This window comes from Coregonus clupeaformis, chromosome 9 (assembly GCF_020615455.1).
Source record: "Coregonus clupeaformis isolate EN_2021a chromosome 9, ASM2061545v1, whole genome shotgun sequence".
Classification (NCBI taxonomy): Eukaryota; Metazoa; Chordata; class Actinopteri; order Salmoniformes; family Salmonidae; genus Coregonus; species Coregonus clupeaformis.
Window position 1 is genome coordinate 23,055,494 of NC_059200.1, and position 24,475 is coordinate 23,079,968.

Below are 24,475 nucleotides of genomic sequence, written 5' to 3' on the forward strand. Positions count from 1 at the left end.
ACAAAATGGTGTCGTCTGCGTAGAGGTGGATCTGAGAGTCACCAGCAGCAAGAGCGACATCATTGATATACACGGAGAAAAGAGTCGGCCCAAGAATTGAACCCTGTGGCACCCCCATAGAGACTGCCATAGGTCCAGACAACAGGCCCTCCGATTTGACACATTGAACTCTATCTGAGAAGTAGTTGGTGAACCAGGGTTGGCAGTCATTTGAGAAACCAAGGCTATTTAGTCTGCCAATAAGAATGCGGTGGTTGACAGAGTCGAAAGCCTTGGCCAGGTCGATGAAGACGGCTGCACAGTACTGTCTATTATCGATCGCGGTTATAATATCGTTTAGGACCTTGAGCGTGGCTGAGGTACACCCATGACCAGCTCGGAAACCGGATTGCATAGCGGAGAAGGTACGGTGGGATTCGAAATGGTCGGTGATCTGTTTGTTAACTTGGCTTTCAAAAACGTTCGAAAGGCAGGGCAGGATGGATAAAGGTCTGTAACAGTCTTTGTACTGTGCCCTTAACTACAGTACACACACAATCCAGCATACTGTAGTGAACCTAATTTCCCTTCTGACAGCAGCAGGACTAATAAGATCAGGTTGTAATGTGGCTACATGATGGTTGTGTCCCAAATGGCAACCTATTCCCTACATAATGCACAACTTTTGACCAGGGCACTTACTTAGGGCTCTGGTCAAAAGTAGTGCACTATATAGGGATTAGGGTGCCAGTCGGGACGTAGCCCTGGTGTCTGTGATGAGAAGTAAGGTTCGTTAATATGCTGCTCACTCTGTCAACGTGACAAATGTGTTTTAACATTTCAGCCTCCTTTAGGCATTATCCTCCTCCACCCACGGTAAACATCCACTGACTGATGTTCCTGTATTAGTGAGGGATTACTGTCCTGCTGGATAGTGTGGATAGTGGCAGGGACTGAGTGGCACTTTGGGGGCTCAACTCAAACACAAGCCTGCTAACTGTACAAGACCAACAGAGAGAGAGAGAGAGACGCATGGAGAGATTGAGGTCTGCCACACACACGCACATACACTTCAGGATCCAGCAGGATAAATTATACATTCATTCCTAACCTTGGGCCTTGCACTAGGGGGAATTAGCTAGAATCTCCAAAAAACATTGTAATTAATTGTTTGAGATGTGAACACTATAAAATTGCTAATGCATTATTAACAAACGCTCTCAAGGACCGAACATTTCCATAATGAATATTTTCTTTCTCCCTGCCCACCCACCAGATTTCCTCACTAAGGTATTTCTAGACTTCTCAGAATTAAACTCAGACACTGCAGTGGTTGGAGGAGATTTTAAATGTTTGTTGAACCCCCTTATTGACAAGTTTCCCAGCCGCATAGCTTCACCCTCTCCTCAAGCTAGGTCGCTTAAAGCTATTTGTGATGATCTGGGGTATGCTGATGTCTGGAGAACCTTTCATCCCTCCAACAGAGAGTTCACCTTTTTCTCTGCACCTCATGGATGTCAGACTAGAATAGATTACTTCTTTATGCCCAAAATGTCTTTGTAGTCTGTCGTATCTGCTAATATAGTAAGCATAGTCATATCTGATCATGCTAAGGTGATCCTGGACCTAAAACTCAAAGGGACACCTAATCCATCAAGACATTGGAGATTGAATACAACCATTCTTAAAGACCATACATTTACATCAAATGTTATTACAGAGTTTAAAGCATTTTTCTCTATTAACTCTCAATCAACAGATAACCCCTCACTCCTTTTGGAAACCTGTAAAGCGTACACCAGGGGTCTGATTATGTCATACTCAGCCACTAAGAGGTGGAAAAAAACGTGAAAAGCAAAAAACATTAGAGGGTGAATTAGGAACTAAAGAGAAGGACTACATAAAAATTCCCACTCCTGCCCTATTAAAGGAAATATCAGTCCTTAGATCAACGTTGGACTCTCTCCTAACACAGGACGCTGAAAAGAAAATGAGATTTGTAAGGCAAAAGCTTGGCGATAAACCAGGAACATATTTGGCGTACCTAGCTAAAAAGAGAGCTGACTCCCAGTCAATTGCTACTATTACTGATTCTGATGGCAACCATTTATATAAAAATAAATTGATAAATGAGTCATTTAAGAAATGTTATGCAAATCTTTATGCCTCAGAACTGACAAATGATGCACCCAAACTAATGGAGGACTTATTTTCTAAGATTGAGCTCCCAACTACCTAAGAGGTCTCTCCATAATGCCCCTTTTACCAAGGAAGAGATCATGTTTGCAATTAACAATCTGCAAAATGGTAGGGCCCCAGGACCAGACGGATTTTGTAGTGAGTTATATAAGGAGTTCCATGGCCTGATCCTTGAGCCATTGCTTGATATGTTTAACCACTCATTTTCAAATGACCACCTCCCTCAAACGCTGAGGGAAGCCAACATATCACTTATTCTCAAAAAGAGAAAATGCCCAGAGTCTTGTTCCTCATACAGACCCATTGCCCTTCTGATTGTGGATAGAAAATTGCTTAAAATCCTAGCCACACGACTAGAGGACTTATTGCCACTCATTGTGAAAGGGGACCAAACTGGCTTCATTAAGGGCCGTAAGTCATGTAACAATGTCAGGCGGCTTCTTAATGTTACTCAAGCCTATCAACAAAGTGCTGTGGATGGTCTTGTGCTCTCCCTAGATGCTGAGAAAGCATTTGACCTGGAGGGGTCCTACCTATTCTTTGGTCTAGGGGAAAACTTTATAAAATGGGTTAAGGTTTTATATGATGACCCTCAGGATGCTGTCCTTACTAATGGGCTAAGGTCAAATAGCTTCTCCACACACAGAGGTACCAGGCAGGGCTGTCCTTTGTCCCCTCTCCTATTTGCACTCGCTATGGAACCACTGGCCGAGGCCATCAGAGTAACGCCTGCTATACAGGGTCTGCTCATTGGTGACGTTCATCATAAAATAAGCTTGTATGCTGATGATGTTCTGATATTCATCTCTAGCCCCGAGACTTCAATTACATATCTTGTTAATATTATTGAATTATTCAGTGAATTCTCAGGCTACAATATTAATTTAACTAAATCAGAGGCTATGCCACTTGGTAGTCTTCACTCTGTACCTACTACCTCTCCCCCCTTTCCTTTTAAATGGTCTCCCTCAAGTTTTATGTATCTGGGTATATTCGTAGTAAATTTACAAAGCCAATTTTGTTCCCTTGTTTGATACACTAAGACAGGATCTGGAGCGCTGGAACTCTCTTCCGATATCATTGTTGGGTAGAATATCCTTCTTGAAAATGAACATTTAACGTAGACTACTTTACCCAATCCAAATGATCCCAGTCTTACTTTCCAATAAGGTAATACAATATTTAAATGGCTGGTTAAGTTCCTTCATATGGAGTAAACGCAAGCCAAGACTTAAGATGGCAATATTGCAGCTGCCAGGTGCTATGGGCAGCTTGGATCTGCCCAATATTAGGTTTTATCAGTGGTGTGCCCACTTATGTTATATTTCTGACTGGATCACAAATGATGACTCCTCTATTTGGTTACACATTGAGACTTCTTTTTCAAAATACCCCTTGCAGGATCTTTTATTTTTCAGAAGTTTCAAGTCTGTAAAGGATCACTGCAATAATCCCATTACACTTAACACACTCAAAGCATGGAGGTCAGTTCAACGTTTTTTGGGAAGGTCCAAACTAACCTCTGCTCTTACCCCGATTCTTAACAACCCAGATTTTGGACCAGGATTGCTGGATGCTGGCTTTAACATTTGGCTTATTAAGGGCATATGCAGACTAAATGATTTATTTGCTGATGAGATTTTATTGTAATTTGAGCAGATGGTTGAGAAATATTGACTCCCAAAGCAGGACTTTTTCCGCTTTCTACAAGTAAGACATTATATTTTAAAGAGCACCATCTTGACTGGCAACCCTGATGTGTCTGTCATTGAAATAATGTTTTTTCTCTCACATTGGAAAATGTCTCTAAGTTTGATTTATGATGCTTTATGGTCCTTTTCTACTGTTGACACACAGAGGGTGATACGAGTGTGGGAGAAATAATTCTCTGTTACTATTGAGGAGGAGATGTGGGAGGACATTTGGAGATACAGTGCCTTGCAAAAGTATTAATCCCCCTTGGCATTTTTCCTATTTTGTTGCATTACAACCTGTAATTTAAATGGATTTTTATTTGGATTTCATGTAATGGACATACACAAAATAGTCCAAATTGGTGAAATGAAATGAAAAAAATAACTTGTTTGAAAAAATTCTAAAAAAGAAATAACGGAAAAGTGGTGCGTGCATATGTATTCACCCCCTTTGCTATGAAGCCCCTAAATAAGATCTGGTGCAACCAATTACCTTCAGAAGCCACATAATTAGTTAAATAAAGTCCACCTGTGTGCAATCTAAGTGTCACATGATCTCAGTATATATACACCTGTTCTGAAAGGCCCCAGAGTCTGCAACACCACTAAGCAAGGGGTACCACCAAGCAAACGGCACCATGAAGAACAAGGAGCTCTCCAAACAGGTCAGGGACAAAGTTGTGGAGAAGTACAGATCAGGATTGGGTTATAAAAAATATCTGAAACTTTGAACATCCCACGGAGCACCATTAAATCCATTACTAAAAAATGGAAAGAATATGGCACCACAACAAACCTGCCAAGAGAGGGCCGCCCACCAAAACTCATGGACCAGGCAAGGAGGGCATTAATCAGAGAGGCAACAAAGAGACCAAAGATAACCCTGGAGCTGCAAAGCTCCACAGCGGAGATTGTAGTATCTGTCCATAGGACCACTTTAAGCCGTACACTCCACAGAGCTAGGCTTTACGGAAGAGTGGCCAGAAAAAAGCCATTGCTTAAAGAAAAAAATAAGCAAACACATTAGGTGTTCGCCAAAAGGCATGTGGGAGACTCCCCAAACATATGGAAGAAGGTACTCTGGTCAGATGAGACTAAAATTGAGCTTTTTGGCCATCAAGAAAGCACTATGTCTGGCGCAAACCCAACACCTCTCATCACCCCGAGAACACCATCCCCACAGTGAAGCATGGTGGTGGCAGCATCATGCTGTGGGGATGTTTTTCATCAGCAGGGACTGGGAAACTGGTCAGAATTTAAGGAATGATGGATGGCGCTAAATACAGGGAAATTCTTGAAGGAAACCTGTTTCAGTCTTCCAGAGTTTTGAGACTGGGACGGAGGTTCACCTTCCAGCAGGACAATGACCCTAAGCATACTGCTAAAGCAACACTCGAGTGGTTTAAGGGGAAACATTTAAATGTCTTGGAATGGCCTAGTCAAAGCCCAGACCTCAATCCAATTGAGAATCTGTGGTATGACTTAAAGATTGCTGTACACCAGCGGAACCCATCCAACTTGAAGGAGCTGGAGCAGTTTTGCCTTGAAGAATGGGCAAAAATCCCAGTGGCTAGATGTGCCAAGCTTATAGAGACATACCCCAAGAGACTTGCAGCTGTAATTGCTGCAAAGGGTGGCTCTACAAAGTATTGACTTTGGGGGGGGGGTGAATAGTTATGCACGCTCAAGTTCTGTTTTTTTGTCTTATTTCTTGTTTGTTTCACCCCAAAAACTATTTTGCATCTTCAAAGTGGTAGGCATGTTGAGTAAATCAAATGATTCAACCCCCCCCCCCCAAAAATCAATTTTAATTATAGGTTGTAAGGCAACAAAATAGGAAAAATGCCAAGGGGGGTGAATACTTTTGCAAGCCACTGTATGCAAAAACAATATCTATCTGTAATCGTACTAGAGCAATCCAATTAAGAATAATACACAGATTGCATATATCCCCAAATTGCAGACATGCTTTTAATCCCTCCTCTCCTCAGTGTCTTAAATGTACAACTGATACAGGCACCCTAACACATTGTTTATGGTCATGTTCCAAATTTCAAAGATACTGGTCTAATGTTCTTCAAGAAATTGAAAAGATCCTAGGGTTGACCTAGAATTGGACCCAGTTTCTTTGCTGTTAGGTCTCCCTAGTAGGCATGTTACTTCTGTGGGTAAGAGGAGGCTTTACAACATCCTTACCTTTGCAGCGAGGAAAAACATCCTCTTACAGTGGATTAGTGACAAGGTCCCTTCTATTAAAGATTGGCATAAGATACTATTTGAATGGGTGCCATTGGAATATCTGACATGTACATTACATTCTAAAACAGATCAGTTCTACAAAGTATGGGAACCTTATTTAAATGACCTAGAACCTGATTTATCAGCTATTATGCTGCAAGGAATTTCTTAGAATGGTGGTTGTTTACTTGTCTCAGGATTACATTGTACGTTCCATGTGTTGGACCTAATTCCTTTATTTAAACTTTTGTATTTAATTTCTGTATATGTTCAATTTAATATATATATATATATATATATATATATATATATATATATATGTATATATATATATATATATACACACACACACTACCGGTCAAACGTTTTAGAACACCTACTCATTTTACTATTTTTTCCATCGTAGAATAATGGTGAAGACATCAAAACTATGAAATAACACATATGGAATCATGTAGTAGTGAAGCTGGTTGAGAGAATGCCAAGAGTGTGCAAAGCTGTCATCAAGGCAAAGGGTGGCTACTTTGAAGAATCTCAAATATAAAATATATTTTGATTTGTTTAACACTTTTTTGTTACCACATGATTCCATATGTGTTATTTCATAGTTTTGATGTCTTCACTATTATTCTACAATGTAAAAAATAGTAAAAATTAAGAAAAACCCTTGAATGAGTAGGTGTGTCCAAACTTTTGACTGGTAGTGTATATATAAATATAAGGCTATGGCTAGGGTGACATTGGCTGTCGTTCACACTCTAGAGCCTGTAGCTTCTTCCCAGTGCTGAGCCATTAAAGTCCCCCCATCTCCCTAGCAGCAGCTGAACCAGAGGGAAGGGCTTCCTCTCGCCTCCCTGGGGACTCTGGCTCTGGAAACGATGAACTGTGTGTTTAATTTCCGATTAATCTGTATGGAGCATAATTTATATCTGCTGTCAGAAAGAAATTTGATTTAGGACCAGTGTACTTGCACTTAATCTTGTTTAGACACAGATACACCCATGCATTGGCTGGTGTAGCCAAAACATTAACGCCCACCAAGAAATACAGACTGGCCAACAAATACAGACAGACAGAAACACAGACACCCACAAACGCAAAAAGCAAGCCCACCGCCCACACACACTTCTACCATTTACTAGTACTAAAACGTATCAGTTAAAGAGCCGAATGTCCTTGTAAAGTCTGCCACCAGAATTCTCAGCCCGCCAGCTGTGGTTTTTCCAAGGTGCACAAAATCTTGGGACATGAAAACATTGTTTGCCAAGACTTGTGGAAGTTGTTTCACATAGGATAAATACCTTTCAAACCACTAATTCTCACAAAAATAAGCACACAAAAATCCTGTGGGATTTGGAGTAGATAAAAGCAGGCAAACAGGATTTTATTTCAATCACATTAGGAGTGGGTAGGAGTGTGTTTAGTTGAAGATCCAGGCTGTGATTCAAGAAGGCCCAAACCTCAGACCAGAACACACTCTGGTATTTCCTTTTGTGATCCTGGTTTGCTTTAAAGGTCCATCTGGTGCAGGACCTCTCTCTCTCTCTCTCTCTCTCTCTCTCTCTCTCTCTCTCTCTCTCTCTCTCTCTCTCGCTCTCTCGCTCTCTCGCTCTCTCGCTCTCGCTCTCTCGTTGTGGCTGAAGTGCCGCCATGTCAAACAAAACCCCAAGACCCCTATCTGTCTACTGTTTATACACTGATGAGTCTCACTTTCTGCCTTAGTGTGTGTGCGTTTATACCCTGTGGACAGTTAGGACCTATAGTGTTTGAGGACTCTGGAGAGTTAGGACCTATAGTGTTTTGGAGGACTCTGGAGAGTTAAGACCTCTAGTGTTTTAGAGGACTGTTAAAGGAGGGGGTCGCAGTTCCGGAGTGACCCACTAGGTGTCACCCTCCGACAACCTTAGGCACCTCCTTACTCACAGTCGGGATTAATCATCCACCCGGAGGCTTTCCGCCGATTCAGGGAATAGACGCCTCAGGAGGAGGCTATGCAGCTGGGGGTGGAGCGCTTGTCCAGGATGGAGAGGCAGAGGCGTCTGCGCCAGGGACGTTGCCTGTACTGTGGCCAGGCAGGTCACCACTGCGACTCATGCCCGGAGAAGCCGGGAAACGGGAGGGCTCGCTAGTATCGGGAGGGGTGCTAGCGAGCCGGAACCGAAACCCCAACTCCAGAGACTCCCAGACTTTTCTCCCCGTCAGGGTTCAATGGGGAAACCTGATGGAGGCGGGGCTGGCCCAAGGGTGTATTGTTCCATTACTCTCCCTCTCCGAGCCGGTTCCGGTCATGGGCCTGGACGGCCGGCCGTTGGGGTCGGGCTTCATCACCCGGCGCACTGTCCCCGTGCGTGTCAATTTGGCGTTTTTCAAGTTCAGCTAACTTCTGTATGTGTGTCACTGTGTGCGTGTGTGCGTGTGTGTGTGAAAGATACAGCATCATAGAAATACTGAAAGAACACGGGACACAGTGTTTTTGCTCTGAGGGCATCTGCAGATCACTGGCTTTCAGCTATCACCCTGGGCTCAAAACGGTCTCTTCTCTTCTCTTCTCTTCTCTTCTCTCCTCTCCTCTCCTCTCCTCTCCTCTCCTCTCCTCTCCTCTCCTCTCCTCTCCTCTCCTCTCCTCTCCTCTCCTCTCCTCTCCTCTCCTCTCCTCTCCTCTCCTCTTCTTTCCTCTCATCTCCTCTCCTCTCTCCTCTCCTTCATGGACACTAATTATTCATGTCTATCGATTTCCCCACTCTTCAAACAGCTCTGTGTGCCTCTGTCCATCTAAAGTGCCAAGTTACTGATTAAAGAGTGTTGGAGATGATACGCTTGTGTCGTTGTCTGGTACAGCTGACTAAGATAAAGCATAAGGAGTTGAACTTTACTTCAACTTGCCCCGTCCCTCTACCAGGCTGGCTTGGATACAGTGCTTGCTCTATGAATATGAACACATACAGTGCAAAAGGGGTAAACAGCCTTTGGATATGGGAGAATTACTCTGATTTAGTCAGGGCAGTAGCAGCAAATTATCCACATGCTGTCTGCTGTTTGAAACAGATATTGACGCCGGCAGAGGAAGTCTATGTGGAGCTAAAATGAGGGCAGGCAGGTTCAGGATTCAGGTCATCGACCATGGCAAAATTCTACCCATACCCCCCCCTTCTCCCTCGTAAATTAATCCATAAACATTCAGACCAAATCAACAGAAAAAGGAAAAAGATTGGAGTTTGGATGTGCTCTTTCAAATCAAATCACATTTTATTTGTCACATGTGCCGAATACAACAGGTGAAATGCTTACTTACAAGCCCTTAACCAACAATGCAGTTAAAGAAATAGAGTTAAGAAAATATTTGCTAAATAAAATAAAGCTAAAAATAAAATAAAAAGTAACACAATGTAAATAATCCGGGTGGCCATTTGATTCATTGTTCAGCAGTCTTATGGCTTGGGGGTAGAAGATGTTAAGAAGCCTTTTTGACCTAGACTTGGCGCTCCGGTACTGCTTGCCGTGCGGTAGCAGAGAGAACAGTCTATGACTTGGGTGACTGGAGTCTTTGACAATGTTTTGGGCATTCCTCTGACACCGCCTAGTATATAGGTCCTGGATGGCAGGAAGCTTGGCCCCAGTGATGTACTGGGCCGTACACACTACGCTCTGTAGCGCCTTACGGTCGGATGCCGAGCAGTTGCCATACCAGGCGGTGATGCAACTGGTCAGTATGCTCTCGATGGTGCAGCTGTATAATTTTTTGGGATCTGGGGACCCATGCCAAGTCTTTTCAGTCTTCTGAGGGGAAAAGGTGTTGTCGTGCCCTCTTCACGACTGTTTTGGTGTGTTTGGATCATGATAGTTTGTTGGTGATGTGGACACCAAGGAACTTGAAACTCTCGACCCGCTCCACTACAGCCCCGTCGATGTGAATGGGGGCGTGTTTGGCCCTCCTTTTCCTGTAGTCCACGATCAGCTCCTTTGTCTTGCTCACGTTGAGGGAGAGGTTGTTGTCCTGGCACAACACTGCCAGGTCTCTGACCTCCTCCCTATAGGCTGTCTCGTTGTTGTCGGTGATCAGGCCTACCACTGTTGTGTCATCGGCAAACTTAATGATGGTGTTGGAGTCGTGCCTGGCCATGCAGTCATGGGTGAACAGGGAGTGCAGGTGGGGACTAAGCACGCATCCCTGAGAGGCCCCCGTGTTGAGGATCAACGTGGCGGATGTGTTGTTACCTACCCTTACCACCTTGGGGCGGCCCATCAGGAAGTCCAGGATCCAATTGAAGAGGGAGGTGTTTAGTCCCAGGGTCCTTAGCTTAGTGATGAGCTTTGTGGGCACTATGGTGTTGAACGCTGAGCTGTAGAACAGCATTCTCACATAGGTGTTCCTCTTGTCCAGGTGGGAAAGGGCAGTGTGGAGTGCGATTGAGATTGCGTCATCTGTGGATCTGTTGGGGCGGTATGCGAATTGGAGTGGGTCTAGGGTTTCCGGGATGATGGTGTTGATGTGAGCCATGACCAGCCTTTTAAAGCACTTCATGGCTACCGATGTGAGTGCTACGGGGCGGTAGTCATTTAGGCAGGTTACCTTTGCTTTCTTGGGCACAGGGACTATGGTGGTCTGCTTGAAACATGTAGGTATTACAGACTTGGTCAGGGAGAGGTTGAAAATGTCAGTGAAGACACTTGCCAGTTGGTCCGCGCGTGCTCTGAATAGACATCCTGGTAATCCGTCTGGGCCCGCGACCTTGTGAATGTTGACCTGTTTAAAGGTCTTGCTCACATCGGCTACGGTGAACGCTGTTTCACAGTCGTACGGAACAGCTGGTGCTCCCATGCATGCTTCGGTGTTGCTTGCCTCGAAGAGAGCATAAAAGGCATTTAGCCCGTCTGGTAGTTTGTAAGCCCTGACACATCCGACGAGCGTCAGAGCCGGTGTAGTAGGATTCAATCTGTCCTGTATTGACGCTTTGCCTGTTTGATGGTTCGTCTGAGGGCATAGCGGGATTTCTTATAAGCGTCCGGATTAGTGTCCCGTTCCTTAAAAGCGGCAGCTCTAGCCTTTAGCTCGGTGCGGATGTTGCCTGTAATCCATGGCTTCTGGTTGGGATATGTACGTACAGTCACTGTGGGGACGACGTCGTCGATGCACTTATTGATGAAGCCGGTGACTGAGGTGACATACTCCTCAATGCCATTGGATGAATCCCAGAACATATTCCAGTCTGTGCTAGCAAAACAGTCATGTAGCGTAGCATCCGCATCCTCTGACCACTTCCGTATTGAGCGAGTCACTGGTACTTCCTGCTTTAGTTTTTGCTTGTAAGTAGGAATCAGGAGGATAGAACTATGGTCAGATTTGCCAAATGGAGGGCGAGGGAGAGCTTTGTATGCGTGCGTCTCTGTGTGTGGAGTAAAGGTGGTCTAGAGTTTTCTTTCCTCTGGTTGCACATGTGACATGCTGGTAGAAATGAGGTCAAACAGATTTAAGTTTGCCTGCATTAAAGTCCCCGGCCACTAGGAACGCCGCTTCTGGATGAGCATTTTCTTGTTTGCTTATGGCCTTATACAGCTCGTTGAGTGCAGTCTTAGTGCCAGCATCGGTTTGTGGTGGTAAATAGACGGCTACGAAAAATATAGATGAAAACTCTCTTGGTAGATAGTGTGGTCTACAGTTTATCATGAGGTACTCTACCTCAGGCGAGCAATACCTCGAGACTACCTTAATATTAGACATCGTGCACCAGCTGTTATTGACAAATAGACACACACCCCCACTCCTCGTCTTACCAGACATAGCTGTTATGTCCTGCCGATGCATGGAAAACCCAGCGCACTGTATATTATCCGTGTTGTCGTTCAGCCACGACTCGTGAAACATAAGATATTACAGTTTTTAATGTTCTGTTGGTAGTATATCCTCTGTTTCGGACTCATTAAAGAAAACATCTTTGTCCAGTTCGAGGTGAGTAATCGCTGTTCTGATATCCAGAAGCTCTTTCCAGTCATGAGAGACAGTAGCAGCAACATTATGTACAAAATAAGTTACAAACAATGCGAAAAAAACACACAAAATAGCACGGTTGGTTATGAGCCCGTAAAACGGCAGCCATCCCCTCCGGTGCCATTATTGTAACTCTCTAGCAGATCAGTGCTTTATTAAAGTGGCTGATACTGAGTCAGATAAAGCGTTACGTAACCATGCGGATTGAATGCATTGACTCAGACTGAGCTGTTTTAGGTAACATGAGGACAGACCATGACTGATAGATATGTTTGGTTTCATATGAGCTCAATCCTGAACTGTAGCAGACCTGGATTCAAATAGTGTTACTTTGAGCATTTGATTGAGCATGCCTGGAATGCCGGAGAAATGCACAAACACAGCTAAATCACTTAAAGTAAACAAATACTATTTGAAACCTGGTCTGATGTAAAGTAAGCTCAACTTTGGGACTGATCAGGACTGTTAGGATAATCACTAGCAATGTAATTGTGGTACAAAAAGCTAGCAAGAACAAGGGACTGTTTAGAGAACAGATATCAAAACATGTCTTGCTAGGCATATACTGTGTCTAAGGTATTTGCTGGGAACAAAGCAAACAAATTATACAAGGACTAACACAGCTCCTTCCCAATGCTGCAGCTTCAATCTCATGCACAGTGAGACAGGTTATTAGAGGAAGTCACTGAATGTACAAGGACATTGTCTTGTATTTCTCTCTTTCTCGCTATTCAAACCGTCACAAACAAACCGCCAAGGCCATTCCCAGAGACAGCAGAGCTGTTGAGAATGCGATGCCTTTGAGTGAAAGATGAGAGAGAGCCAGAGAGAGAAAGCGGTGGAGTGACATCTGAAACCAGCTCAAAGCCCAGCATGAGGTTTGTAACTCTCTCTCTCTTTATTCCCCTCTCTCTCTCCTTCTTTATCTCTCTACCCCTGCAAACCATCCGGCCAGGGGTATCATAGGCTAAAGCAGAGGTGTCAGGCCCGCAAACGGGTTTAATCCGGCCCGCGAGATGATAAAAAAAAATAAAAATTGTAAAGTATAAAAATGCGCTGCAATTTTTCAATAAAATAAACTGCTGTTCCAATTGCGTCCACTGGATGGCGCAATAGCAATTGTGTTAAGCAAGCAAACTGTTTATACCGGGGCAGAGCAAGTAGGTCAAGCACGTGCAGCCAATGAGCTACTTTGTTTTGCCCGCGATATTTATTACGGCTTCTACTTTTAACATTATGTGCTTTGGCACCCTCATTGCCCCAATATGTCTCTGTCAAAAAAGAGAAAAGTGGACGCAGAGTGCAGAGTGTTCCAAGAAAAATGGTCATCCTATTTAATCACGGAATTGAATGGGAAAGCTGTATGTTTGGTGTGTTCAGAGCATGTTGCAGTGCTGAAAGAATATAACCTTCGTCGCCACTATTTGAGTCTTCATGCCAACAAATATGACAACTTTCAAGGACAGCGGAGATGAGAGAAGGTGAATGAACTGTTGACGGGTCTGAAGAAACAGCAGTCTGTGTTTACTCACAGCCGAGACATCAGTGACGCTGCAGTGAAAGCTAGCTACCTCATTGCTAATGAAATTGCAGTGGCTTCAAAACCATTTAGTGAGGGTGAATTTGTAAAAACATGCATGATGAAGGCAGCGGAGATTGTGTGCCCTGAAAAGCGGCAGGCTTTTGCAAATATCAGCCTGACAAGAAACACAGTTGCAGACAGGATTTCCGATCTTTCAGTGAATTTGGACAGCCAGTTGAAGCAAAAGTAAAGTCATTTATTGCGTTTTCGGTTGCAATTGATGAAAGCACGGACATTACAGATGTTGCACAACTGGCCATTTTTTCATCCGGGAGTTGATGACACATTGACCGTCACCGAGGAGTTAGTGGAGTTGGTGCCGATGACAGATACAACGACAGCAGCTGATATTTTTACACGCATTCGTCGGGCGCGCTGGACAGGGTCGGAGTGGACTGGTCCCGCGCTGTCAGCCTGGCTACAGATGGTGCGCCCTCAATGATCGGGAAAAAAAGCAGGCGTTGTGACAAAGTTCAGAGAGAAAGTGCAATCTGCAAATGGAGGACGTGATTTTTGACTTTTCACTGTATTTTGCACCAGGAGGCTTTGTGTTGCAAGTCATTAAAGATGGATAACGTCATGAAGGTGGTCATCCAAACTGTTAATTTCATCCGATCCAGAAGCCTGAATCACCGTCAGTTTGACAGCCTTCTCAGAGAGAAAGACCACATCTATGGCCTGCCATACCACACTGAGGTAAGATGGTTAAGCCGAGGTGCTGTGCTGAGGTGTTTCTTTGATTTACGAGGAGAAATTGAACAGTTCATGGAAGAAAAGGGAAAACCAGTGTCAGAATTTCATTCCGCAGAATGGATGCCGGACCTTGCATTTATGGTGGATGTTACAGAGCATCTGAATAACTTGAACAAACAGCTGCAAGGGCGCAACAAAGTTGTCACGCAGTATTATGACAGCATACGTTCTTTCAAGTTGAAGCTGTCATTGTGGGAGATGCAACTTGCCGGTGGTGATGCAGCTCACTTCCCCTGTCTGAAAAATGTGTGCGCGACCCAACATGTGGCAGACATGAAGCGGTTCAAAGATAAAATAACGGGACTGTTACGGGAGTTTGAGCAACGCTTTCAGATTTATGTTTATATGTTTTTATGTTGATGTGCTATTGTTTTTAATTGTTTTTATTTTATTTGTATATTTAACCAATTCTTGACTCTGTGGTTCTTGCACTTGTTTGGGGAACAGGATTTCATTCTTTTTATCTACATTTCTGCCTGAGAAATGACACCCTGATATAGTTCTGTGATATACTTCTGTGAATCACTGAGGCATTGTGTGTTTGTGTGTTCTTTGTCCTCAGAACTTTCAAATAACTTGAGGTGTTTTATGATTAATAGTGATGTTGTGCTTTTGGACACTGTCCTCAGGCTCCAGCTTTATGTTTATATGTTTTTATGTTGATGTGCTATTGTTTTTAATTGATTTTATTTTATTTGTATATTTAACCTATTCTTGACTCTGTGGTTCTTGCACTTGTTTGGGGAACAGGATTTCATTATTTTTATCTACATTTCTGCCTGAGAAATGACACCCTGATATAGTTCTGTGATCTGTGAAACAGTTCTGTTAATCACTGAGGCATTGTGTGTTTGTGTGTTCTTTTTCTTTAGAATTTTCAAATAAACTTGACGTGTTTTATGATTAATAGTGATGTTGTGCTTGTACTATTTTGGATACACTGTCCTCAGGCCCCAGCTCCACCCCTGGGCTAAAGCATCTCCAAGGCAACCTGCCAGACAATCAGCACAGTACCAGAGTACCATGTGAACTAATCTCACCGACAACACCATCTCAAACTGACCCTGGACCTGTAATCTTCTATGCAGGCAAGAGGTCAATGTGACACTAATTTCACCGTGACCAGCATCAGCCTTGACCTGTAATATCAGACACTGGCAGAGGTCACAGATTGTCTCTGTGTGGCCACGCTCCTACATTATTCATCAGACAATGCTGAGGTTTCTGAGTTGCTTGAGAGAGAGAGAGAGAGAGAGAGAGAAGAGAGAGAGAGAGAGAGAGAGAGAGAGAGAGAGAGAGAGAGAGAGAGTTTGTGTCCACCCACCTAGATGTGTTCTCCAGTGTGCTCCTGACTTCATTCATTTGGTCCTTCCCAAAGTACACAACTGTTAGGTGGACACGCCCGTCCTGCCGCACACACACCTCTCTGCAACAACAAACAAACACAGATGAAGAAACAATTCATCACACAAAGCGGAGGACTTATTATACAACCCAGAGAGGGTAACAGGTTTCATATAATTTGTTTTCTTTCAGAGACTTTAGCTGCGTTTGATGAAGCCTGCCTGGCGCGATGGAATAATCCCCAAAGTGCAAACCCTGCCCACTTGGCACTGAAGGTAGCCTGAAACCAAATGTTCAAAGTATTCGAAAGAAAACTTATATTGTTTTTATAACAGAGTCCCCTGTAGCTCAGTTGGTAGAGCATGGCGCTTGCAACGCCAGGGTTGTGGGTTCGTTTCCCACGGGGGGCCTGTATGAAAATGTATGCACTAACTGTAAGTCGCTCTGGATAAGAGCATCTGCTAAATGACTAAAATGTAATGTAAAATGTAACAGAGGTCAGTTCAAAGGGGGTTACAGCCAAATCAGAGAGTACCCTTAAGGCCAGGTATATGTACTTTATGTTATGTATAATGTACATTTGCTATGGTATCAGACAGAATCCCCGAGGAGTGATCCATCTCCAGCCCTGGTGTGACATTCCAGAACTCTAGCACCAGACATTCTGATGGAGACACGCCAAATGTACCACACTAATGCAGAGGAGCAGGAGGGCAGCTCCTCCTCCTCTTCACCTCACCTCCTCCTCCTCTTCACCTCTCCTCCTCCTCCTCCTCACCTCTCCTCATCTCTCCTCCTCCTCCTCCTCCTCCTCCTCCTCTCCTCTCTCCTCCTCTCCTCACCTCACCTCTCCTCCTCATCTCTCCTCCTCCTCCTCCTCCTCACCTCTCCTCCTCCTCCTCACCTCTTCTCCTCACCTCTCTTCCTCCTCCTAGTCCTCCTCCTCCTTCTCCTCCTCCTCCTCCTCCTCCTCCTCCTCCTCCTCCTCCTCCTCCTCCTCCTCTCCTCCTCCTCCTCCCTCCTCCTCCTCCGCCTCACCTCTCCTCCTCCTCACCTCTCCTCCTCCTCTTCCTTTCATCTCCTTCTCCAGACCTCACTTCATCTCTCCTCCTCCTCTCCTCTCTTCTCCTCTCTCCTCCTCTCCTCACCTCTCCTCCTCATCTCTCCTCCTCCTCCTACTCCTCACCTCTCCTCCTCCTCCTCCTCCTCCTCATCTCTCCTCCTCACCTCTTCATCTCCTCCTCTTCCTCCTCCTCCTCCTCCTCCTCACCTCTCCTTCTCCTCACCTCACCTCTCCTCGTCTCCTCCTCCTCACCTCTCCTCCTCCTCTCCTCACCTCCTCTCACCATACACATTAGGAAGACTAATCCTCATTCAGTCTCTCAAACAGTGTTCAGGGACGCTACTCTGAAAATATAGTTTACCAAGCTACCAATTACTTCACACTGGAAGAAGTTAAGCTACACTAAAGCTACCCTGAATAAACATCTAGTTTACTTAACTAAAGTTACTTTGAAAAAGTAGTTCACTACATCCAAATTACTTTGTGAAAAATTACCATATGTAAATCTGAAATATCATAGACTACAAATTGCAAGTATAGATCACTCTGGAGTCAGATGTTAACGTAATGTGTAATTTAGCCTATTAACCACAAAAACTATTTTTCGAGTTCTATTTGGAAAAAAGTAGTGTGTAGTTCCAGTAGTTAGCTACACCACAACATGGCAAAAAAACGAATTAACTGCTAAAAACTACCTAGATTTGAATGTAGTTCAACTACCACCAAGCTACAGCAAAATGTAATACATTACTAGTTGAACTACATGTAGTTAGTTCCCTGTCTCCATTACTGCTCTTAAATCCCTCCAGGTCTAATCTGATCACACCTGCAGCAGACAATATTGGACAGACATGAATAATGTAAACCAACCCTTGTCGTCTTAGATGTTGCGGATTGGCCTTCCTTTGCCATTTAAACAGAAGAAGGTTAGTAGATGCAGGGATTGTTGGAATAAAGTGTTGTTGTTTTGTTTAGTGTATGTTGCCTGGTCTTGATATTGAAATGAATAGTTATTATGAATATATGGCTGGGAAAGTTTAGCTATTGAAGCTTTGATTAATTGCCTGTCATACATAATATATCTGTCTGTCTGTGTGTGTGTGTGTGTGTGTGTGTGGTGTTTGCTTGCATGTGCATACAGTACACATACAGTGGGGAAAAAAATTATTTAGTCAGCCACCAATTGTGCAAGTTCTCCCACTTAAAAAGATGAGAGAGGCCTGTAATTTTCATCATAGGTACACGTCAACTATGACAGACAAATTGAGAAAAAAAATCCAGAAAATCACATTGTAGGATTTTTAATGAATTTATTTGCAAATTATGGTGGAAAATAAGTATTTGGTCACCTACAAACAAGCAAGATTTCTGTCTCTCACAGACCTGTAACTTCTTCTTTAAGAGGCTCCTCTGTCCTCCACTCATTACCTGTATTAATGGCACCTGTTTGAACTTGTTATCAGTATAAAGACACCTGTCCACAACCTCAAACAGTCACACTCCAAACTCCACTATGGCCAAGACCAAAGAGCTGTCAAAAGGACACCAGAAACAAAATTGTAGACCTGCACCAGGCTGGGAAGACTGAATCTGCAATAGGTAAGCAGCTTGGTTTGAAGAAATCAACTGTGGGAGCAATTATTAGGAAATGGAAGACATACAAGACCACTGATAATCTCCCTCGATCTGGGGCTCCACGCAAGATCTCACCCCGTGGGGTCAAAATTATCACAAGAACGGTGAGCAAAAATCCCAGAACCACACGGGGGGGACCTAGTGAATGACCTGCAGAGAGCTGGGACCAAAGTAACAAAGCCTACCATCAGTAACACACTACGCCGCCAGAGACTCAAATCCTGCAGTGCCAGACGTGTCCCCCTGCTTAAGCCAGTACATGTCCAGGCCCGTCTGAAGTTTGCTAGAGTGCATTTGGATGATCCAGAAGAGGATTGGGAGAATGTCATACGGTCAGATGAAACCAAAATAGAACTTTTTGGTAAAAACTCAACTCGTCGTGTTTGGAGGACAAAGAATGCTGAGTTGCATCCAAAGAACACCATACCTACTGTGAAGCATGGGGGTGGAAACATCATGCTTTGGGGCTGTTTTTCTGCAAAGGGACCAGGACGACTGATCCGTGTAAAGGAAAGAATGAATCGTGAGATTTTGAGTGAAAACCTCCTTCCATCAGCAAGGGCATTGAAGATGAAACGTGGCTGGGTCTTTCAGCATGACAATGATCCCAAACACACCGCCCGGGCAACGAAGGAGTGGCTTCGTAAGAAGCATTTCAAGGTCCTGGAATGGCCTAGCCAGTCTCCAGATCTCAACCCCATAGAAAATATTTGGAGGGAGTTGAAAGTCTGTGTTGCCCAGTGACAGCCCCAAAACATCACTGCTCTAGATGAGATATGCATGGAGGAATGGGCCAAAATACCAGCAACAGTGTGTGAAAACCTTGTGAAGACTTACAGAAAACGTTTGACCTGTGTCATTGCCAACAAAGGGTATATAACAAAGTATTGAGAAACTTTTGTTATTGACCAAATACTTATTTTCCACCATAATTTGCAAATACATTCATAAAAAATCCTACAATGTGATTTTCTGGAGAAAAAAAATCATTTTGTCTGTCATAGTTGACGTGTACCTATGATGAAAATTACAGTCCTCTCTCATCTTTTTAAGTGGGAGAACTTGCACAATTGGTGGCTGAGTAAATACTTTTTTTCCCCACTGTACACATATCTGTGTGCATGTCATTCCTATATACGCTGTGCTCAGTAAATGTGTCACGCGGCTTCTGAAAGAACGTCAGTCCTCCTAACATTCCTCTCCTCTCTTCTTGAACAAACTGCACACACATACACCCCCCCCCCCCCCACACACACCTCCTCCTCCTTCTACATTAAATATGGATGAGACCAAAGCGTTTGCTCAGCGACTCAGGAAGCCTTTGGACAGCATGACCAGCACCACTGCAGTATATCACAGGTTCCCGCTGAGTTTTATGTGCTGGTTTTAAGACTGCTACTAAGCAGGATTTGCCATTAAAAAACCTCAAAGCCTTGATAAGCAGCTGTGCAGGAGTGTAACAAATCACAGGAACTAAAAAGTCCATCAACGTCTCTTGCAAAGAGAGAGAGAGACATATTGTCGCTATCAGAGTAAAAACACAGCAATTACTTCCTTTAGTTTGAATCCTTGCTGCTGTGACAAACTGGACATGTCAAACATGGTTAACTACAGTATATGCTGTCGGTTATGGCATCACAGTTAATACGAGTGGACATCGAACATGCATTTTATTTCTTAACCCTTGTTTGACCCTTATTCTTTAGTATGGTTGACTGAGAACACCTACTGATTTGCAGCAATAACCCAGGGAAGAGTTGCAAGGAAGGAGAGAGGGGCGAATGAGCCAATAACCTGCATGAATAACTGAGTGGCTATCACTGTACCTGAAGTTGTGCATGAAGTGTCTGAACTTGTCGGCCCGTTGGGAGAGGGGCACTATGATGTTGATGGGGACGTTAGCCGTGTCCACCCTCTCATTCTTCACCTTCATCAGCGGCCCGAAGGGACGGAACAGAACCAGCTTCCTGAACTCACGTCTCTGGTCCCCTTTGAAGGTGAGCTCATACACAGTACCTTTGTCTTTCTCCGTCCGAGTGATACCTGGGGAAGGGAGAGGAGTGTGTTTAGGCCACAAATGCGTGTAGGCATGTGTCACACACGTACACTTGAAAAGGCATGCACACACCTTCCTAATATTGAGTTGCACCCCCTTTTGCCCTCAGAACAGCCTCAATTTGTCGGGGCATGGACTCTACAAGGTGTCGAAAGCGTTCCACAGGGATGCTGGCCAATGTTGACTCCAATGCTTCCCACAGTTGTGTCAAGTTGGCTGGATGTCCTTTGGGTGGTGGACCATTCTTGATACACACGGGAAACTGTTGAGCACGAAACACCCAGCAGCGTTGCGCCTCGCACCTACTGCCACACCCCGTTCAAAGGCACTTCAATCTTTTGTCTTGCCCATTCACCCTCTGAATGGCACACATACACAATCCATGTCTCAATTGTCTAAAGGCTTTAAAATCCTTCTTTAACCTGTCTCCTCCCCTTCATCTACACTGATTGAAATGGAGTTAACAAGTGACATCAATAAGGGATCATAGCTTTCACCTGAATTCACCTGGTCAGTCTATGTCATGGAAAGATGTTTTGTCCACTCAGTGTAAATACACATACATGTAGACACAGTTGAACTGCAATTCAGTTTATTTGCCTATGTGTTTATTTGTTTGTAATAATAATGTTATAATGGGATAGATATCCAGTAGTCCAGTGGGGATAATCTTTCTTGCTTTGTACACAAACACTCTCAAACTCGGCCAGACTGTCCGTCGCTACTGCATTTGCACTGTCAACAATCTGTCAACAGGAGAATCATTTCTCCACTTTGCTGCCTGGATTTGTACGCTTTTTCTGACAGAGAAGGATAGCCTTGGCTGTGTGGCCGTGGGAGAAAGCGACAGACAGGGCATTTCAGGCCAAAGGAGAGAGGACAGACAGGGCAGTTCAAGTCTCTGTAGGGGATAGCATCCCACGCATCCCACTCTGCTCCTGGCTAGTGCCCTGGGCCCTCTGCCATTATGACAGCTGAAGGAGACCCGTCACGCATAGAGATCACACTGACACTGGATTATACCTTCTCATAGTAGTTAGACGTACCCAGACATATCACTAAACAACAATACATTAGACTCTGTTGTCCCTGTGGTCTCCACTTCACAGCTGCACACTGTCAGTCAAAACGTCTTGTTTTCTGAAGTCAAAATCAAACGTTCCAAAGACAAGTTTCAACAGACATTATTGGACTAGAGAACTACAAACTAAAGTGTGAGATTCATCATCATGAAAATAAAATTATCTAAGAAAAATTCTGTCCTTTGCTCCCATTTCAAACATTCTACTTTTCATTTAAGAATAAACTCAGGATATTTGAAATCATGCAACAACACAACCGTATAATCTAGTAAAGTATCAAAATCCTCATTCTGTATGCTACTGTACTCTCCTGCTCAAACCACATCGATACAAACACAGGAAGCAGCAAAAGCAGAGAGGAATAGCTGGTGATCCCCAGTCTGATAGTGGTGAGACTAACTTCCTTATAAAATAGAAGCCTCTTCTCTTCACTCTGGGGACAAGGTGGGCTGAGGCTCCACAGCCTAGCTCCACGTCTCTTCACTCTGGGGACAGAGCGGGCTGAGGCTCCACAGCCTAGCTCCACGTCTCTTCACTCTGGGGACAGGGCGGGCTGAGGCTCCACAGCCTAGCTCCACGTCTCTTCACTCTGGGGACAAGGTGGGCTGAGGCTCCACAGCCTAGCTCCACGTCTCTTCACTCTGGGGACAGGGCGGGCTGAGGCTCCACAGCCTAGCTCCACGTCTCTTCACTCTGGGGACAGGGCGGGCTGAGGCTCCACAGCCTAGCTCCACGTCTCTTCACTCTGGGGACAGGGCGGGCTGAGGCTCCACAGCCTAGCTCCACGTCTCTTCACTCTGGGGACAGGGCGGGCTGAGGCTCCACAGCCTAGCTCCACGTCTCTTCACTCTGGGGACAAGGTGGGCTGAGGCTCCACAGCCTAGCTCCACGTCTCTTCACTCTGGGGACAGGGCGGGCTGAGGCTCCACAGCCTAGCTCCACGTCTCTTCACTCTGGGGACAGGGCGGGCTGAGGCTCCACAGCCTAGCTCCATGCACTGTACCACATAAACATGTTTATCACACTCACATAGCATACCACTCGTTTTTTTCTAACTCTCATCCTCTCTCTCTCTCTCTCTCTCTCTCTCTCTCTCTCTCGTTCTCTCTCCTTCATTTCCCTGTCTTGATCTCTCGCTCTCTCTCTTTCATTCCTTGTTGTCTCGCTGCCCCGCTCTCATTCTTTCTGTATGACATCTGAGCAAATCCACCCATAGCAGCTCCTGAAAAACTCCATTCAGCACAGCCAACAGGCAGTATTAACTTATTGTGTTCAGTCATGGCTCGCTAACTGAGGATTGGCAGGGCTCATAATGCTCCCTTTGTAATCGTTAGCATCTCAACAAGCTTCAAGTTGTCTGAGTGAATGAAAATGTACTTGTCCACTGGTACAATTAGGTTAAAAAGACAGGTGAAGTAGAACTGCTGAGCTAAAGACAGTTGCCAGTTCATTAACTAGCCTACACGGTTCATTAACTAGCCTGCACGGCTCATTAACTAGCCTACATGGTTAATTAACTAGCCTACACGGTTCATTAACTAGCCTACATGGTTCATTAACTAGCCTACATGGTTCATTAACTAGCCTACATGGTTCATTAACTAGCCTACATTACATTTTACATTTTAGTCATTTAGCAGACGCTCTTATCCAGAGCGACTTACAGGAGCAATTAGGGTTAAGTGCCTTGCTCAAGGTTTTTCACCTAGTAGGCTCGGGGATTAGAACCAGCAATCTTTCGGTTACTGGCACTACGCCCTTAACCACTAAGCTACCTGCCGCTTTCATCTTTGTTGTTGAACAATAGTCGTTGTTTGCTACTTGCTACACACACAGCCAACTACAGACCACTTTTTGGATTACTAATTAGCAAATTGGCTATCTACAAGGTGGAAGCATATTTCCTATGGGAGTTTTTAAGAGGCGATACCTGAACAGGTCTTTCAAGGAAGAGCTACGTAAACACTCCTGGCTGACATGATGTTTTCACTATATTTTCGGTATGCCCATGTCGACTGTAAGGCCACACACACACACACACACACACACACACACACACACACACACACACACACACACACACAAACAAACTCTTTCCCTCTCCCAGGTACACGTACAGTGGGGAGAACAAGTATTTGATACACTGCCGATTTTGCAGGTTTTCCTACTTACAAAGCATGTAGAGGTCTGTAATTTTTATCATAGGTACACTTCAACTGTGAGAGACGGAATCTAAAATAAAAATCCAGATAATCACATTGTATGATTTTTAAGTAATTAATTTGCATTTTATTGCATGACATAAGTATTTGATACATCAGAAAAGCAGAACTTAATATTTGGTACAGAAACCTTTGTTTGCAATTACAGAGATCATAAGTTTCCTGTAGGTCTTGACTAGGTTTGCACACACTGCAGCAGGGATTTTGGCCCACTCCACCATACAGACCTTCTCCAGATCCTTCAGGTTTCGGGGCTGTTGCTGGGCAATACGGACTTTCAGCTCCCTCCAAAGATTTTCTATTGGGTTCAGGTCTGGAGACTGGCTAGGCCACTCCAGGACCTTGAGATGCTTCTTACGGAGCCACTCCTTACTTGCCCTGGCTGTGTGTTTCGGGTCGTTGTCATGCTGGAAGACCCAGCCACGACCCATCTTCAATGCTCTTACTGACGGAAGGAGGTTGTTGGCCAAGATCTCGCGATACATGGCCCCATCCATCCTCCCCTCAATACGGTGCAGTCGTCCTGTCCCCTTTGCAGAAAAGCATCCCCAAAGAATGATGTTTCCACCTCCATGCTTCACGGTTGGGATGGTGTTCTTGGGGTTGTACTCATCCTTCTTCTTCCTCCAAACACGGCGAGTG

General features: G+C 44.5%; 1 protein-coding gene across 3 annotated transcripts in view; it reads right to left on the reverse strand.

The window, feature by feature from the left end:
* Positions 1-24,475, reverse strand: part of LOC121573494 (chondroitin sulfate N-acetylgalactosaminyltransferase 1) — a 59,296-nt gene that overhangs the window by 9,904 nt on the left and 24,917 nt on the right. For all 3 annotated transcript variants that reach the window (XM_041885536.2, XM_041885535.2, XM_041885537.2), the window contains exons 3-4: positions 20,300-20,516; positions 15,756-15,857 (exon numbers count right to left, since the gene is read on the reverse strand). In XM_041885536.2, coding sequence (XP_041741470.2) covers positions 15,756-15,857; positions 20,300-20,516 — 319 coding nt within the window. The remainder of the gene's footprint in view (positions 1-15,755; positions 15,858-20,299; positions 20,517-24,475) is intronic.